The 19,973-nt window shown below is 33.9% G+C and overlaps 2 protein-coding genes and 1 long non-coding RNA gene across 3 annotated transcripts in view; 1 reads left to right on the top strand and 2 right to left on the bottom strand.

The window, feature by feature from the left end:
• The window catches only part of LOC135134983 (ATP-dependent DNA helicase Q4), a 29,915-nt gene extending 19,759 nt beyond the window's left edge, over positions 1-10,156 (top strand). Inside the window, exon 6 of the mRNA XM_064063915.1 lies at positions 9,528-10,156. Coding sequence (XP_063919985.1) covers positions 9,528-10,072 — 545 coding nt within the window. The 3' untranslated portion in view covers positions 10,073-10,156. The remainder of the gene's footprint in view (positions 1-9,527) is intronic.
• On the bottom strand, positions 10,136-17,241 carry LOC135134985 (uncharacterized). Its single transcript, XR_010281416.1, has 2 exons — positions 16,703-17,241; positions 10,136-10,826 (listed from the first exon to the last, which is right to left on the bottom strand). It is a non-coding gene; the product is annotated as an uncharacterized LOC135134985 (long non-coding RNA).
• Positions 17,242-18,172: 931 nt separating this feature from the next.
• Positions 18,173-19,738, bottom strand: LOC135134901 (large ribosomal subunit protein mL38-like). Its single transcript, XM_064063783.1, has 5 exons — positions 19,503-19,738; positions 19,295-19,450; positions 18,918-19,242; positions 18,563-18,858; positions 18,173-18,510 (listed from the first exon to the last, which is right to left on the bottom strand). Exons 1-5 carry the CDS (start codon positions 19,639-19,641, stop codon positions 18,218-18,220), a joined length of 1,209 nt encoding a protein of 402 aa, XP_063919853.1. The 5' UTR covers positions 19,642-19,738; the 3' UTR covers positions 18,173-18,217.
• Between the last annotated feature and the right edge of the window lie 235 nt (positions 19,739-19,973).

The raw sequence follows: 19,973 nt of genomic DNA, 5'->3' as shown, positions 1-19,973 counted from the left end.
AACTACAGTACAATAAAACAAGATTTTTTCGAAAAATTATAAGATTTGATTTTGTGAGTTATATTTTATCTTATTTTTGATAACCCAGATAAGTTAAAATAAAGGTATGTAAATATAATTTGGAGCTGACGTCGTCAAATTATTGGTGGGGATAATTGGCCAAATTTTATAGTTCCGGAAATTATCCGTTTAATAAAAATTCGGATAGACAGATGGAAACGGGAGATCTATTTCTTCGTACGCTAGGGGTCATGAAAGGTCAAGAAAACATAAGAATAGCGAGTCGGCGAATGGACTCGATTACAATACTTCTTCGCTTACGCTCGGGAAATAAAAAATTAAGTATACTGTTTGTGAGAGCCAATGACCAGGGGGTGCCTGTTTTTACCCCCTCCGCCTTCACGGGCTTGGTCGGGCCACCACCGGCCTTGAAACGGGGAGTTGATCTGTATCCTTCCGATAATAAACACCAAATATTTATCTCGCATTCCGCTGCTCTTATTTAACAATCAAACACAACATACAACTTATTCATATATCAATACAAAATTGTACATGGTCCTTCGAGCCGGATCAGCGGCCGCGAGTGTTATATAATAGTGCAGTGCGCCCTATTTCGACACAAAGTTATTCAAATCGGAAATATTGGTCAACCGTCATATACAGATTTTTCTGTGATTCGTCGTCTACAATTCTGGGGACATCAAGGTAAGCTCCAATTCTTATAATATCGTTGTGCATTTCTTGTACGTAAGATGACGAAAAGCCAGGACGAAACAATCAATAAATTCATAATTCTTCTTGATAAATTAAACACACATGAGATTTTCGTTGATGACGAAACTAATCATTCAAAGGTTGGACAATTAAAGCGTCGCCTACAGGACGTTGAACAATTAAAATCGGAAATGGAAAATATCAGTTTGCACTATGGTGCCAATTCTATAATAATAACTTCAGAAGATGAAAACGAGTCTGATGAACGGGTCGAATATAAGTTTAGGGATGTACTGAATCAAATATTTGAGGTGCTTGGTGTATATGATGATTTGGTGACAAAGGCCTCATCTCAATTATCTAGTAGTTCATCAGCCACATCTCATTCAAATCAAAATCTTAACGTAAAATTGCCAACTATTGAATTACCTAAGTTCAATGGGGATTATACCGAATGGGCATCATTTTTTGATACTTTTTCTAGTTTAGTTGGCAGTAATGAGTCATTATCCAACTCTCAAAAATTACATTATTTAAAATCATGCTTGGAAGATGAACCCAAGAAAACTCTGGAGTCGCTAAAAGCGGACAACACAAATTATGCAATTGCGGTTAAATTATTGAAAGACAGATACGAAAACAAGCGCTTCATCATTAACAATCATTTAAAAAATATCTTCAGTTTGCCCTTTGTTAATAAATCGGACTGTAAATCCTTGCGCGACTTTTTAGATACACTAAGTATTAATTTAAATACCCTGAAAGCGTTGGACCGCCCTGTCGATCAATGGAGCGATCTTATCATTTACATTGTAGTTTCAAAATTGGACCATTTTTCTAGTTCCACATGGGAAGAGTCACTTGAACCCAATAACATTCCGTCCCATACAGATTTAATTTCATTTTTAGAAAGGCGATGCAAAACCTTAGAATCGATAAGCATCCATAAAATTAATAAAGATACAAAATCTCTCCCTCCTCAAAAATGTAACATTAATACGCCGCTTAGAAAACGTGTGTTCCATACTTCATATTCTAAGGCTCAAAGTAACAAAAAGTTAGCTTCATGTTTTATATGCGAAAAAAATCATAATATTTTTAATTGTGCTGATTTTCTAAAGTTAACCCCCCAGGAAAGACTGCAACACATAAAATCATTGAATCGTTGCAGTAATTGTTTTAGACAAAACCATTTTACGAAAGATTGCACTATATTTGGCTGCAAACAGTGCAATAAAAAACACCACACTCTTTTACATATTGATGTAAAGGCTAGTTCCAATGCGATTACTGATCAATTAGTTAATGATATCACGGATCCTGGAGAGGGGACATCTCATTGTAATTTAGTGGTCTCAAACAACATACTTTTATCAACAGCAGTAATATTGGTTAAGGGTCCCACAGGTAAAATAAAAGAATGTCGCGCATTATTAGACATTGGGAGTCAATCTCACTTCATAACGGAAAATTTATGTAAACAGTTAAATTTGAAAACTCAAAATTCAAATGTGTCGATCCTAGGAATAAATAGCCAATCAAGATTGACTAAGTCTGCTGAAGTTGAGATCAGAAGTAGATCAACTGATTTTATTTACAATATTAAATGTTTGGTTATTCCCAAAATTACCGAAAACTTGCCTTCTTATACGTTCGATATAAATACTATCCATTTACCCAATAATTTAGACTTAGCGGATCCGACTTTTAATGTTTCATCTCCCGTGGATATATTAATTGGGGCCGAATTATTTTTAAACCTGCTTACTTCCGGAAATATAAAACTCGGTAAAAATCAGCCTGTTCTACAAAATAGTGTTTTGGGATGGATTATCTCAGGTAAAATGCCGAATTTTAATAATAAACCCTTGCACTGCTACAAAATAAGTTTGGAATCAGCTGTTACCAGGTTTTGGGAAATAGAGAACGTTGAACCCGAGGTAATTGTCCCTTCCATCAATAAACATTCTTCCAAAGACCTTTGCGAAGCCCACTTTTATGACACTACCAGCCGATCTAAAGACGGTCGCTTTGTTGTACGACTTCCGTTTGTCCGGCAAATTCCAAAATTGGGAAATTCCCGTGATGTAGCCATGAAACGGTTGTTGTCTCTTGAACGGAAACTCTCCCGCGACCATAAATTAAGAGCGGGTTATTTGGCCTTTATGCGCGAGTACTTGGAATTAGGTCACATGGAGCCAGTACCTGCCGACGTTTCGAAACATTCTTATTACCTGCCCCATAGTGGGGTCATAAATGAAAATAGTTCTTCAACCAGACTACGCGTTGTTTTTGACGGATCGGCAAAAAGCTCAAACAATCTTAGTTTAAACGACAATTTATTAGCAGGACCCGTTTTGCAGCCTGATCTTCTTACGATCATTATTCAATTTAGACTGCCTCAATTCGTAATAACTGCGGACATATCCAAGATGTACAGGTGCATTTGGTTGCATCCTGATGACCGTGTATTTCAACAAATCTTATGGCGAGAATCTCCCGATTTACCCGTAAATACATACCAACTTAAAACCATCACTTACGGCCTGACTTCCTCTTCTTACCAAGCCATTAAATGTGTACAACAATTGGGCGCAGATCTAAAGGATAATTATCCATTAGCACACGACGTCATCATGAAGTGTTTTTATGTGGACGACATATTGTTTGGCGCAAATACCATACCCGAATTAGCGCGGATTAAGGACGAATTAAAGACAGTTCTCGGGAAGGGGGGATTTTCTCTAAGTAAGTGGTCATCTAATTGTGCTGATGTGTTAAAAGATGAGTTTACATCCAATGAGTGCATAATAACGGAGAAACAGCTTGAAAAGAAAACTCTGGGTATTCGCTGGGACAACGAATCTGATAATCTTTCATACACACATTTTAACTTTGTTAACGTCAAGCCCACCAAACGTACTATACTTAGCGCCATTGCTCAATTATTTGACCCCCTCGGTTTAGTTAATCCTGTGATAACAGTGGCAAAAATAATAATGCAACGGTTGTGGTCGTTGAAAATTAACTGGGATGACGAAATTCCCGATAATCTTAAAAAAGCATGGACTTCCTTCTTACGCGGCTTGCCTTATCTAAATAAACTTCAGTTTCCTAGAACAGTAATTTGTCGTGATGCTATCAAAATAGAAATCCATGGATTCTGCGATAGTTCTGAACAGGCTTACGGTGCAGCAATCTTTGTTAGGTCCATTGATTCCCAATTAAATATACACGTCAATTTGTTATGCGCCAAATCTCGCGTGGCGCCATTAAAAACCATCTCTTTGCCCAGACTTGAATTATGTGGTGCGCTTTTGTTAGCCCAATTGCTTGTAAAGGTCACTAAAACGATTAACATTTTACCTGAGCAGTGTTTCTGTTGGACGGATTCTCAGATCGTTTTATCGTGGTTAGCAGCTGATCCAGGTAATTGGAAAACCTTTGTCGCTAATCGCGTTTCTGAAATACAGCAGTTAACTAATAATTGCCACTGGAACCATGTGAAAAGCAGCGAGAACCCGGCCGACATAATAACTCGTGGTGCCTCTCCTAGGGAATTATCGACAAATACACTGTGGTTTAATGGTCCAGCTTGGCTGCATAAAATGGAAATTCCGATTGTTAATGCCTCTAATGTAGACAAGTGCGACTCCTCTGGCGAAGGTTTACTGTTAGAAAAACGCTTTGTTTCAACTGCAGTGCATCTACAAACCAATTCTTTTAAAAATGTTATCTTTGACCTATACTCAACCTTTGGCAAATTAAAAGTTGCAATTGCGTGTTGGCTGCGCGTTATGAAAAACCTACGGAATAGGGTCAAAAAACAACCGGAAATCAGGGGCAGTTTAACAACGCAAGAATTGAAACATTCGGAAATTACGATAATCCGATTAGTTCAAAAGGAGGCATTCTCCTCCGAAATTCATCAGTTGACTCACAGTAAAAAACTTGGTAACAGTAGTATTTTACAACTTAATCCGTTTCTAGATTCTAATGATTTGCTCAGGGTGGGGGGTAGACTAAGCAATGTCAAAACTTTACCAATTGATAAAAAATTTCCCATCTTGTTGCCCAAACATTACATAACCGAATTAATAATACAAGATATACACCAAAGCCTACTACATGCGGGGCAATTAGGTACTCTTGCGCAAATGCGCTTAAAATATTGGCCGATTTCTGGCAGGCGTCAAGTTCGCAAGGTAATTGGTAAATGCTTAAAATGTTATAGGACCAATCCAAAACCTTACAGTCAAATTATGGGAAATCTTCCCGAAGAGCGGATAATGTCCTCACGTCCCTTTTCCAAGGTAGGGGTTGATTTCGGTGGTCCTTTATTAATTAAAGAAGGCCGCGGAAAAGGGAAAAGAACCACTAAGTCCTATATTTGCCTTTTTATTTGTTTAAGTACAAAGGCAGTACATCTCGAACTGGTAGGCGACCTGACATCCGACTCATTTCTTAGTGCCCTGAAACGATTAATTTCGCGCCGCGGAAATATCTCTTTCGTTCTTAGTGACAATGCCACTAACTTTGTAGGCGCGAGAAAAGAGCTTCAACAATTATTTAAAAGCGAGATTTTTAAAAATAAACTGGCAAACGAAAATATCATGTGGAAATTTATTCCTCCTAGAGCCCCAAACTTTGGTGGTATCTGGGAGGCTGGTATTAAATCAGTGAAAAATCACATTAAGCGCGTAATCGGCGAAAATCACCTTACGTATGAGGAGATGTACACGCTGTTGGTCAGAATTGAAGCGGTACTAAACTCACGCCCCTTGACGCCATTATCGAACGATCCGAATGATCTCTCGGCCCTTACGCCTGGCCATTTTTTAATCGGGCATCCGCTTACCGCCCCCGTAGAAAAGGATCACACCGCCATTTCGTCCAATAGGCTGTCTCGCTGGCAGCTGATTGAGGCCTGCCGCCAGCATTCCTGGAGACGTTGGTCAAAGGAGTATTTGACTACGATGCAGAGCAGGGCCAAGTGGCAGCACACATCCGCCAAAGTTCCGGAAGTTGGTACATTGGTGGTACTAAAGGACGACAATCTACCGCCGTTACAGTGGCCGCTGGGGCGTATTACTCAATTACATCCTGGAAACGACGGCCTGGTGCGTGTAGTGTCAGTGCGGCATAAAGGTGGTGTAGTTAAACGTGCAATTACGAAAGTGTGTGCGTTGCCAATTGATTAATATTAATCAATCCATGATCTATATTCCAGAAATCTGGACATTCCTATTCATTTCTACTTGTGTCTATAATTTGCTTGCTTTCTTTGCACTTTTGTTTATCTGTATGATCTGTGTAAAATATTATATGCATATATTCTGTATTTCGAAACACTTCTATTGTTTCAAGGTGGGGGGTTATGTGAGAGCCAATGACCAGGGGGTGCCTGTTTTTACCCCCTCCGCCTTCACGGGCTTGGTCGGGCCACCACCGGCCTTGAAACGGGGAGTTGATCTGTATCCTTCCGATAATAAACACCAAATATTTATCTCGCATTCCGCTGCTCTTATTTAACAATCAAACACAACATACAACTTATTCATATATCAATACAAAATTGTACACTGTTCTTGATTTTGATTAATAAAAAAAACTGGAAACGCCGCCAGGGATCGAACCACGGAGCTTTCATCTGCAGAAAAGAGTGCCTCTCCACATGCTTAGGGGGCTAAATATTATGTGACTAAAAAAGACTTAAATAATACAAATAATAATAATAAACAAAAACAAGGCGGATTTACAAAGCACAAGTACAAGAATATTGTATTATTTTATAAAATTGAAATGGAGTTTAAGGAAAATTTTAAAGTGACGTCATTATAGTGCAGGAGGGGATGATTAGACAAATTTTGATCAGCGTTTTACTATCTACACGAAATTCTTAACATACATGAAATCTGACAACAATCGGTTCGACAGACAGAAACGAGAGTCCTCTTCTTTCGTATTCTAGGGGCCATGAAATGTCAAGAAATCATGAAACTAGCCATTCCTCTGATAGATTATATTACAACACTTCCTTAGCTTATGCTCGGAAAATAAAAATTGGACTCACATTATTAGACAGAATTTATCTCACTCTTGCAGTACGATCAAACATATTCAGTTGTCTAGAAAAAACAATATAGATAATATCAGTCGCAATGTAAGAAAAAAAAACGGCCGTCCATGAGAGAAGCAAACCCACGACTTTCAGGTTCTGATCTACGTTCTGATCTACTAGCCTACAAAGAATCGTCAAATCTTATATTCATATAAAACGGTAGTATACAATTGTGGTTTTTTGCGAAAACTGGATACGAGGGTAAAAACTCGAAGCGGATTCATAAATCATAAGTACAGGAGTATGTTATTTTATAAAAAATAGCATTCACCAACCACAATTTTGAGGTGACTTCATCAAATTGTTGCTGGGGTTGATTAGACAAATTTATAATATATAATTATGATATTCCTAACATACCTACGTACAAAATTTGACAACGATCGGTCTGGTAGTTTCGGAGATTATCTGTCTAATAGAAATCGACACAGTCAGTCGACAGATAGACGCAAATACGAAACATACTTTTTTCATACGCTAGGGGTTATGAAATGTCAAAAAACAAAAGTGTCCATTTACCTCATGCAGTACTTCTTCAGCTAACATTTGGGAAAGAAAAATTTAAGAAATTTGAAATAACCTGGCAACGTCGCAGCGAAATTTCAAAAATAAAATCCTAAGAAGAATTCACTTAGGAAATGTATAAAATATGTGCTGCGCTTCAAAATTAGAACAGTCTGTATAGTTGAAAATAATTTTATACTTTTTTCACCAATTTTTGTTGGTATTGTAATAGGGCCCATCGGGTGATTGGCTACTTTCATTTTTCGTCAATGTTTCATTATGATGACCCCAAGAGTACGAAAAAATAGGTCTCCCGTTTTCGTCTGCCTGTCCTCTGCTTCTCTGTTTGTCGTCTTGTCGATTTTTTTTTTAGATATAATCTCCGAAACTACTGCATCGATTGTTGTACATGTTAGGAATATCGCGTAGATGGTTAAATGCTAACCAAAATTTGGCTAATCATCCCCAGCAACAATTTGATGACGTCATTTCAATGAATTTTATTTTAAAATGAATGGAATGTTATATAAAAATATACTCCTATACTTGTAGTGTACCAATCCGCTTTCAGTTTTTTCGGTAAACATTCAAATTTTCGCAAAAACAATTGCAAGGTATAATAACGTTATATTACCAACACGGAATATACGTCTACGTGGCGCAGTGGCTGTGTCGGGCAAAACGGTGACCTGCGGTCGTGGGTTCGATCTCGAACTTTGCTTTTTACTTTTTTTTTCTTGTTTTTGCAATACGCAATGACTACTTTTCTTTTGTGCTGTGACTAGTAATATCAATATTGAGTCGCCCCATTTTCTCAAAAATGTGAAGAATACGCACGTCTTTATAATTATAATAATGATAAAATAAGAATTATAATATTCAGAACATTTTGTCCGATTGTGGTTTAATTAATAATTTTGATCCTGTGTTTTGAGAAGACAAACTCATTCAAATCAGACATAAATAAACACTTAGCAACTTCAGATTGCTATTACCTACTGCTGAAGGACATTTTATCCCGTTAGTTATGTGCTTTAAATAAATTCTACATTATCCGTACGGCGCAGGGGCTGCAGGGGTGATATTTAACTATGCCGCTGGTTTTTAATTTTCAGCGGTTACCACAAAACGAAAATCCTAAAATCAAATTTTGTAATTTTTTTTAAAAAGCTGGATTTGTCGGATTGTACGTGCAGCTTTCGATCAATTGTTTATTATATATTGATCAAGTTAAGAGCCTCATTTTCTAGATAGTGTGAGAATACCCACGTCTTTATTTAATTACGATCAAATAAGATAATAATAATAATTATATTCAAAACATTGTGGATTAGGTAATTAATGATTTTAGTCCTCTATTTTGAGGAGACAACTCAATCAAGTTAAACAAATTTCTATGTGACATTCTTTCGATGTATAAGCATAAACAATCGAAGTTTAGCCTGTAGTTTGATAATACACTCTTCCGTTGGTTATTTGCTTTGAATATGTGTATTTCATATTGTCTGTATGTTTGCGGACGGCAGCTCCTTGGAAATTGCGCCCCCGTGGACCAAGGGGTTTGAATATATAAAGGTTATCAGAAGATGAAGTTTTTTTATATTTTTCAAAGACTCGGAATTTGTTGGACTGAACTTCAAGAGCCAGGGAAGTTCTGGCAAAGTAATCTTGAACCAATTTTTTAACCTAGGCATCCAAATTTTCCACAAAAAAAAAACAAATAAAATATTTCATATTTGTATAAGAACAACCAACTAACCAGACGTCGCCGATTCGATCTCCTCTTGGACCACTTTTTTTCATACACTATGGCGGGCATGTATTATCGATATTTTTTAACTTTAGGGATTATCATAAAATAAATAAAATTTCGCAAGTCAAATTTTATAATTTTTCGTAGAACCTGGATTTGTTCTTTACTTCAGGGACGAGGGAAGTTCTGTCTTAATAATCTTGGACCAATTTTTTTATTGTTTATATTTCTAAATTATCATAATTCACAATATTACATTTGTCTAAACGGGAAAAAATTGTTGAAAAATACATTTTATATAGAAAAAAATACTTCATTTGCGCAGAGACACAAAACAATTTCAGTTGATTTTCTTTTATACTTATCTGTGTCAAATTTAGTAGTTTTCGTAAAGTTTCAAAGTGTTTTTACGTAGTTTTTTTTTTTTTTCAGTAAACGGTCAACCGAAAAGGTCAATGTTAAATGTTTCCTTCTCGAACCTGGGATTTAGACTTCTGGCTCCTGGAAATTTGGACGACGAGCAATTGGACGAAGCATTGGACAGTTTGTATGACCACGTGGTAAAACAAGAGAAAACGGCACTTTTGCAATTACGTGCCGTTCATCAGACTCTTGTCGATGTGGCAGCACAGACGTATAAATCGTGTTTATCGCAAGAACCATCAGAAGGTAACGATAAATTAAAAATAAAAATTAGGGAATACTTCGAGTCGCCGAATCCATTGGACGCGATCACCTTAACAGAAAATAAAATTATAGACGAACAACTAATTATAAATAATATTCGTGGCCTGATTAGTACTTATAGAGACAATAATTTTACGGGTAAGGCAGTGGCTAGAATATTCCATGGTGTAATGAGTCCAAATTACCCAGCTGTAATTTGGGGAAGGTGTAAATATTGGAGATGCCATCTTAACGTTGATTTTCATACAATTTGCAGACTAGCCACTAAAGAAATATTAAATTTTAGATGATTTGTATATTTTCGTTGAAAGGGTTAATTTTATATGTAAATATTGAATTTTATTGACAGTAAATTATTTTCGAACAGTTTTAAACATGTGTTTTATTAAAATATCAACTATAACAACAAATTATCGACTACAAATTAAGAACATGCAGTACCCGTACCTAACAGTATTGAGATAACATTTTAATCATTAGTGAGATTGTCACATCTTTAGGATTTTAGCTAATCGTTTATAAACATTAAACAAACAAAATCCTGGCAATGGTGTTGAACGATTGTTATTGCTACGTAACAATTCTCTTAAAGTATTCGAAACCGTATTTCTTAAATTTATCAGCTCTTTTCTCCTGAAACTTGGTTATCTTTATTTTGGATTCTTCTTCTTTGCACGCTCCGCAGTACTCTTTGCAGATTATGTGAAGTGGACTTTGGTAGTACAGGTTTTTGTGTCTGATCAGTTTATTTTTTCTGTGAGCCCAAACGTGAATGATAACTTCAATCAAAACAACCAGGAGTCCAAGGATTGGAGAAAAAAATATGGTTGTTGGTAATAGGAATACAAGCGCCGCTGTAAATGTAGGAGAACTGTCAAACTTTATTTTTTCTTCTCTCTTTTTTAGATTCATGCATGATGTCGGTATTCTGAAGACTTTGGGCTTTGCTGGTAGTTTTTTAGATGTTATTATAAATTCCACTTCTCCGGTTTCTAAATTCAGTCTTGTTATTTCCTCACCAGTCTCTGCATCTTTTTTAAAATTCTGAAAATTAAGATTTCTGTGTTAGTAACAGTTTAACTAAATAGTGTAGGTGTAGATAGGTAGCAACTAAGGTGATTTGTAACTGAGTCTATCTTGACGGTAACATTGTCGCATTTGTGCTAAATATATACATATCTCTCCGGGTTACTCGATTACCGTAAATCATCGAACTTACACGTGATTTTTTTAACATGTGTCCAGAATCCAAGGTATTTTCGTCTGAACAAATATGCTATATAATCGAAAAAACAGTCTCTAGTAGGCCATGAAATTTATTTTTAGGATATTGGCAATGCAGGTGTTTGACAGTTATGTGACCGTAACTGAACGCTTTGTTGCCAACATACTTGTTAAACATTAAATTTCAGAGTTTACTAGATAACTTTTTTCAACCATATGGTATATTTTGGTTTGATGTAATTTAAATTCTTTTGTTGATGATTCACAGTGTTCCTCTCAGTAGATAATTAATATTGTCGTTTTAATTTCTAGTACGTAATAAGAAGAATGTTTGCAAGGTTAAATGTTACAAAACATTAATAATTGTTACTGGGAATAATAGAAGTTTGTGATGAATACAGTATAAAAAAATTCGTGTTAAGTATATTAAAGTGTAACTATTTTAATTTACATGTTTCTTTATACACATGAGCCGTAACAAGACACAAGACTTAAAATTAAAATATTGGAAACAATAATCACAAAGTATGTATGTATTTTTGAAATACATATTAAAAAATCTTCTGGAACAGTTGGTTAGAAATTAACTTTATCTGCGAACAAGGTCAGCATTTTTGTACTCTTTCCAGTGATATACCAACCTATTTTGAGATTACTGCGTTGTTTATTATTATACTTATTATTAATATTTGAATACTACACAAAGCTCTTGAAGAGCCAACATTTCCGCAAAGTTACCTACATACGTGCGCCCAACTTTTCTCGCTTCGAAAACACAACTAAACTTAAGGTTTCAGAGACTAAAAAAGGTCGGTGTAAATAACTTTTCCAGATTTTTGCTTAGGTACTTCAAGAAGTATTAGGGGCTATTTAGCGAATGGCTAATTTAATTTTTTTCTCGACCGACGTTTCATAGTCTTAAATTTTGCAAAATAACAGGCACCTATATTTGTGGTTTATTAATTCGCTTACATTTTTTGCCTCAGATTTTTAGATTTAAAAAATTCAAAATTGTACATTACAAACTTACTTAAAAACTATGATATCGACTGCTCTGAAATTTTGCAAACTCTTTAAGGTTATTGTACACATGGCAAATTTCTAAAAAAAAAAATATCTGTTCATCTTTTTGAAAAACTTTGTTTGTTCGCTAAAATAATAAATGGGTTTTAAATTATATAAAATAACATAGTCCTACACATGTAGTTTATGACTCCGTGTTGAGTTTTCACCCGAAACGTCCAGATTTTTTGAAAAAAAAAATATATATATATATAAAACATTTTGCAATTTAATTTTGAATTTACAAAAGCGAATGCTTTGACATCTTGCTGATATTTTAAGGTTATGACTGTCATGATGAATTTTTAATCAAAATATATTTACTTATCCCCCCCCCCCCCAAATTGATGACCTCGCCTCAAAATTTTGTCAAAGAAATCCTATCTAAAATGTAGAAAATATAAGTGTGTACTTGTGATTTATCATTCCATTCATATTTTTTGGATTTGCTTATACAGGCGGTGACTCAAAAAAATTAATGAATGCGCAAATTTATTTTATTAATGTATTTGCTCACTCCCCTAAAAAATTGATAACGTCACCTCAAAATTTTGTTGAACAAATATTATCTTAAATGTGCAAAGGATGATGAGTAGGGACGTACCGACTAGTGGTCGACCGGTCGGATAAGCCGACTATTCGGCCGGTTTTCATCGTCGGCTGGCAGTCGGCGACTGGTCGGCTAAACAGCCGATCGGTCGGTTTTTTTTTATTAAAATTGAAATAGTATATAAAACAATTAAACCCGGTTTACAGAACCACAATTAAGTATTTAACTGCGATTTAATTTTTAACACCGAGTTAAAGTACCATGTGACCGACTCTACGCCAATCAGACGTCGCTAATGGCCTTGTTGAATGCTCGATCAACTTAATATCAGTAAAAATATTGTATAAACTGGCCCTAAATTGTGTTATTCTTTATTTTTGTACTGAGTTACTAAAAAAAATTAAATGTTAATATTATCCAAACAAATTTAACACATTTTTTGGAAAACAAAGGAACTTTAGTTATTCCTTTTATTAAAATAAATAAAAAAAAAAATTATAAGGTAGTCAGAAAAACAGAAAAAAAAAACACACTGTCTGTCGCATTTATAAACCGGTTTTCAAAGCCGAACAGTCGGCCGACTAGTCGGTTTTTACTGGCCGAACAATCGGCTAGTCGGTTAGTCGGCCAGACCTACAGTCGGTACATCTCTAATGATGAGTCTATACTTGTGACTTGTGTTTTTTAGGTTTGCTTATACAGGGTGTCTTAAAAAAATTAATGACTGAGTCAATTTATTTTATTGTTTAAATCAAGAATTACAAAACTCAAAACTTGGAAATCTTGCAGACGTTTTGAAGTTATTGTAAGTATGGTAACTTTTTAACCAAAAGGTATCTGTTTATCAACCCCAAAAAATTGATTACGTCATCTCAAAATTTTTCCAAATAAATCCTATCTAAAATGTGGAAACTATATTTGCAATTTATCATTGCATTCATATTTTTTAGATCTACTTGTACAGGGTGACTTAAAAAAATTAATAAATCAAGAACTGCAAAACTGAATGGTTTGAAATCTTGCAGACGTTTTAAAGCCATTGTAAGCATGGTAAATTGTTTATAAAAATAATAAAAATATTTATTCTCCCCAAAAAACTGATGACATTATTCCAAAATTTTGCCGAATAAATTCTACCCAAAGTGGCAAAATATGATGAGTTTTTACTTGTGATTCATCATTGCATTCATATTTTTTATTGATAAAATCAAATTATTTCGTTATTTTGTTGATTATAAATCACTATTCAATTTTGTAATAGAAAAACTCAGTTGTAACAAACGGTTAGCACATTTCTTTACCTTTACTCAAACATTAGATACATTCATATTTTTATTTTGGCGTACATTGGTTGCCATAATAAACAATAACATTATCATGAAAACGGATAGAAATATTGAAATTCTCTAAACGCCATTATTTTTATCGTTAAGAGTTCTTTACTTCGCCAAACTTCCATTTTCTTAATATACCTATATACATATAAATTTTGTTTTTTTTTTATCAACTGAAAATGAAAAGTACCTAAGACCCGATGTATAGAAGCTCAGTTTTTGATTAACTGACGTGACCGACTCTACGTCAACCAGACGTCGCTAAACGCGTCGTTAAATGAGAGATTAACTCAATCTCGGTTAAAGTATTGTATAAACTACCCTTTAAATATTTTACTCAACTTGCATTTGTTTTTAAATTTAATTTGTTACTAAAAAAACCCATACGTCGCCCCGGTACGACGCCTATGGGTTCTAGTATGTACGGCGATGATGACTCATTGTCGGTGACGGCGCCCGGGCGGCATGCGCTAAAGAAAGTCTGGAAGCGGAAGTCGCGATGGCTATTCCAGACATACCTCGATTGCGAAACATCTAGAAGGAAAATATGGGTTTAAATAGAGGCCATCTTCGGGAATGGATGATTCAGCCAGTTCAATCAAGACAAGAGTCCAGCTAAGTTGCGCCGGAATTATTTTGTACATAATCTCTGTGTAAATTTGAGTTAGTAAGAAATAAATTGTTGAGTTTACCCACGTGGATTTTAAATTACCGATAATCGTAACAATACATACATGTCTATAATAGCTCTTTATCTAATAAGTACCACATAAACCAAGGCTTTATTGACAAGCCGATTTTAATAGACGAGGGAGCGTAACGACAGAGTTGATAAAGAAGCCGAGTCAATAAAGCCGGTTTATATACGAATTACATACAAAGCGTTATGTCCGACTGGAACAATTAAATCTTTTAAAAAAATGTAAAAATACAAAAAAAAACAAACATCTAATCACGCTATCGAGTTGTGTTTTCTCAAGTTGCATTTTAAATCGTGAAATTGTTCTTTATTTGTGAAAAATAATCGAGGAATGGCAAAAATAACTGCTAAATATTTCCATAACGACTATATTATCATGTAGTCGGACATAAATTTTATTTATTTATTTTGTTATTAACTGAAACTGAAATAAATACCTAATCTACGAAATGCAGCGGCACAGCACCTCTGTGGGGAGCTAAAAACAATGACGTTTACAGAATTCAACATTTTTATCATTCTCAAGATATATGGTGGCGGAATTTTATCTGGGATCTATATAAAAATATATAATAAATTGATTTATTCATCATCCTCATCATCAAAACACAAACATTGCATCTTAGGGATATTTATGAAACGACACGACGTCATCAAGTTTTTGGATGAAGTGAATAAATGCTAGGCGATGAACATTTTGCAATTTCTTAACGATAACTTGTTTATGAAAGCTTAAAAATATGGGTCCGTTTTAAATTAAATGTAAAAGAGCATTTATTTTATAAATTTAAGGTCAAGTTTATTTCTATTATTATGTATTATCAATTTATGGAATCGAATTAGGAAGCAAATTTAGGGTAATGTTTAACTATCAGCTAGATTAATTTAAAATCGGTACATCTAAAATTAATAGTATTACAGAAAGCCGGAAGTCAAAGTCAACATTTTTGTACATAGGTACCTCCCTTTTTGGAATGTAGAACTGAAATTTCGTATAATCTTTTAGATTTTTTTAACTTCCTGTATGAAGAAAGAAGTCCATTTTACTCAATTTATCCCCGGTAGGATGTAATACACCCTTCCGAAACTTTGTTAAAAACGTTAAATCGATGATTAATTTTTTAATGTTAATATTTGTCTAGAATAAATACCTGCTATTAACTATTGTAATAACAAAGTATTGTTTTTATTAATTAATGTTCTTTGTATCATTTAAGGTTTTAAAGATGAGATCAGAAGTTATGCATTACCATCTTATATAACTTAAATCACTTGTATATTTTGGCTGTAGTTCAAATCAGTAAAGGAAACTGGAATTGATTTGAATACCAAATGATGTTGTCGCTATGTTGCTGTGGGTTAATTATTTTTGTAAATTTTGCGTCAAGTCGCAATATTGTGATTAAGTACACCACCGATTAATCATTGTCTGTATATATATATTCGGCATTATTTCGAAATACTTCTAAAGGTTAGGTCAAGGAACTTTCACCTTTTAAAACATATTTATCGCCCGAAAGAAGCTAATACAATGGAAAAAATAATTATATACAAAATCCACAATATCAAAAATTAAAATGGTAGGTAATGCCTCGGTGACTACCTATAGATTCTTTCTTGTGTATAATGCACCTGGTATTATAAAGGACGGAAATCAATTTACGCTTCAGTCGTTACGTGTTGAGGTCAAGTACAAAAAAGTGAAAATTGATTAAACTTAAAAACCTACGGAGTTTAAGTTTACATGAGATAACTATATCCAAGGTAAAAGATAAACATAAGTGATAGGAACTTCCATTTTGTTGTTTAATACAATAACCATAAATACGGCTACAGCTGAATAAAAATATTAGGTTGAAATGATAAGATATCATGGGATGTCAAACAGGAACTCGTGTCTACATTTTAATTACTTATTTATAAAATGAACGTGCGCCTGCTAAATGTAATTATTATATTTATACACCAACCTATTCTAATAAATATTTACTGCGACAATGCCTACATTCTACAAGTTAAAATTAACTTAGGAAACAACGTAATTGCTTACCATTTTACGATAAGTAGAGCCGAATGTAGTTGTCAAAAAAAACTGATGTAAGATCTAAAATCACTACTTGGTGTTGTTACATCTAAACTTGTTGTTTCACATCACTGTATTTTTTTGTTGCACGCCAGCAGCAAGGTAAAACAAAATAATTATTGGGTTATACGCGAGGAAGACTACACAACATGTAATTGTAGATACACACACGTCATTACTTTATGAGTTTATATTAAGCGCTGGAACTCTAGTATTTACAAAGGCAACATTTAAATTTAAACACAATCTGTACTTATCAGGTGACTCTTGATTCCTTAACGAGCATAAATAAAATGATCATGGGTGATCTATGATGACAGTAAGTTGCTTTTTACGATTATTGTTTTGTAAATAAAATCTATCAAGCATTTTACCTGGAGTATTGTTGATGACAGAATTTGTTTCTAAACTTAATTCATCTTTTAAAACCGAACTGTAATTTTCTGTTTAAAAAGAATTATAATTATTAATATATACTTAATAAATTCGTAGCAGTATAAGTGGTAAAATCGTAAATGTGGTTAAAGGAATAACATTAATTTATACTTAAAGACTAAAAACAAAGTGTCATTTATTAAAAGATAAACATATAACCGATTCAGATTAAGTCTTAAATTGCAATAACATATTGTTTAAATACAAATCATTTATTATTGTATGGAAAATTATCGATTGAAACTCTGGGAGACTCAAAACAAGTCTGTGAAATTAGGTATTGATTTTGTAATAAAAATTTCCCAATATCGCTGCTTAAAATCTCTTATACCAATTCTTAACAGTTTTTAAACTTGTAAGTGCCAGATTTATACCCTCATTAAAAAGAACCGTGATGAAATCGGGCAATTGTTTATATCATTTTTTAATTGAGTAGGTATTTGGATTTTTTCTTTAAATGAAACAAGAAAAGAGCAAGCGAAAAACATGTATCTTATACGATGTCTAGCTAGAGTTTTGTAAGTTGAAACCGGTGTTGAAAACCGTCTTTCGAAATTACCATAAATAATTGGGATATGGATTTTTAAAAATACGTGCTGCAAAACTTTCATTTATAATGTTTTTAACAAAACTGATTCTTGTTTTTAGCTTGATAGGAAAAGCTTAATTTAACTGATATTTTGAAAATGTGTTGAAAATCCTATAGTGATCCTGGTTTGATATAGTTACTTTGTGGTATATTATAGGCAACCATTAAAAATTAAACATGAAAATTGACTCACAAAAATTTCCAAAGCCAGGATGATCCACGCAGCAAGAACTTTTTTGACATTTAAATGCTAAATAAATATAAAGTAAAAATAGGTACTTAAGTATGATAGTTCTACATCTGCAAGCAAGACTTAAGCAGAGTTAGGGAACTCGTTTTGTAATGTTATGTCATAAAGCATCATTAAAATTCTAATCTAGTAAAAATGATGTAACAATTACGATTTCATAAAATGGCTAGAAAGACACAGATTTATTTACACCTAAAACTTATTACAATCATTCAATTTCATTTATTCTTCCCCATTTCAGTCTGCTTTTAATTTTTTCCAACTTCAACCATTGCGGAACAGAGTCTTTGAAGTATACAGCATTAGGATATGGTAGAGGAGGTGGCGGCGCTTTAAATGGATGCACATTCTTCAATTTTCTCATTAAAAATTCCTTATTGATCTGTTTTGGGTCTCTGTACTTATCTAAATATAAGTTAAATGGTCTTCTTTTTGCAAACCACTCTTGTGGTCTTATATATGGTGGTGGAAAATCGTATTCAAATACTGGTTCCTTCATATCTAAAAATAAAGTCAGATATTACATTGCATGTGTGAATACATTTATTATTACTTAATGTGTTATGGTAAAATTCTGTCAGAGTTGAGTCCCAATCAGATTGGAAAAAAGCGAGCCCTCCAGGTGTTAAATCTTCTTGTCGCTGTCTATAAAATTCTAGTGTGGAAAATGTTCTATCTTCTAAATTTAAACAAGGGCCCGATTTTTTTAATTCAGAAAAATCAATGCGTTTTTCTTGTTTATATAAAATGAATATATGGCGGTGATATCCTGTTCCCTTAGGTGGAAAAGGTTGCAGGTATTCAACTATGGTTTCACCCTGATCAATTTTATTTCCTGGTATGTTGCCACTATTAAAGATGTGAAACACGTCAAATGGAACACTTACAATTTTATGTAATATACTCACACAAACCAATGTATGTACTCTTGATCTTGTTTTGTGAAATGTCCATCAGGATTTGTCAAAATAAGACTCCATAGTGCTTCCTTTTCACTTTCATAGTGTACCTCAGGTTTAGTTTCTGCATCTGATGGTTTAATTAAATTACCAAAATAAACAGGGTGTTTTACATCAGCCTTTGTATAATTAACACACAGTGGTACAACTGGTAAAAAATAAGCATCTCCAAATAAGTGTTCATAGACACCATAGTGATCTGACAACTTTTTTATGTGGTAGTATCCAGATGTGCGCAGCCACTCTTCATTTGCCTGTTCCAAATTAATCAGTACTACAAAAGAATCAGTTGTATTTTTTAATTTGATTGCAAAATAACGACCTACGTTGCTTATTCCGTGCCAATTTTTCTAATTCAGAATTTTTTCTAAGTTGTTTTACGACAGATAAGCGTTCCTTTAATTGTGTGGATCGTGAAACAACAGGCGGTGGTAAGCCTATGTCAACTCTAAAATGTAAACTAGGATTCTTGTAATTTATTTCTAAAAAATAATAAAAATTACTTTAGTATTCAAAAGGTAGTTTTTTATAAACCTTCTAGTCTTTGTTTTAATGAACGGGCTACACCAGGAGGTTTTCCTCGAAGATGGTGACCATGCCTAATTAAGTTTCTTACCGCTGAGCTAGAGCGTGTATTTATGTTACTTGAGAATTTCCATAATATGCAAGACATGGTTTTCGGGGATCAAAAAATAGACAAACCGCCCTAAATCACTACAACATTCATATCCAGGTTATGATGTTGCAAAAGTTTTAGGTTATGTGTTTGAAAAATTTGAAGAGGTATAAAGATTTCTATACCTCATTATCAATAACGTCGTCAGATGTCGCTCTCAGATTTAAAAAAAGTTAGTGTTAACTGGTGTTACTGAGGGTCAACTCTTTAAAAGTAACTGCATATTTTTCGTGCATTTTTTTGAAACACACTTTCAAAATCAGCTTTATTTAATATTTTTTAATACTATCACACATTTGGTGGCGACAAATATTCTGATGCACATAAAG

This window comes from Zophobas morio, unplaced genomic scaffold, assembly GCF_036711695.1.
Source record: "Zophobas morio isolate AGI-343-1 ecotype UQ-CSIRO unplaced genomic scaffold, CSIRO_AGI_Zmor_V1 ptg000024l, whole genome shotgun sequence".
NCBI classification, from domain to species: domain Eukaryota; kingdom Metazoa; phylum Arthropoda; class Insecta; order Coleoptera; family Tenebrionidae; genus Zophobas; species Zophobas morio.
This window is presented reverse-complemented; position numbering and strand designations above follow the sequence as displayed.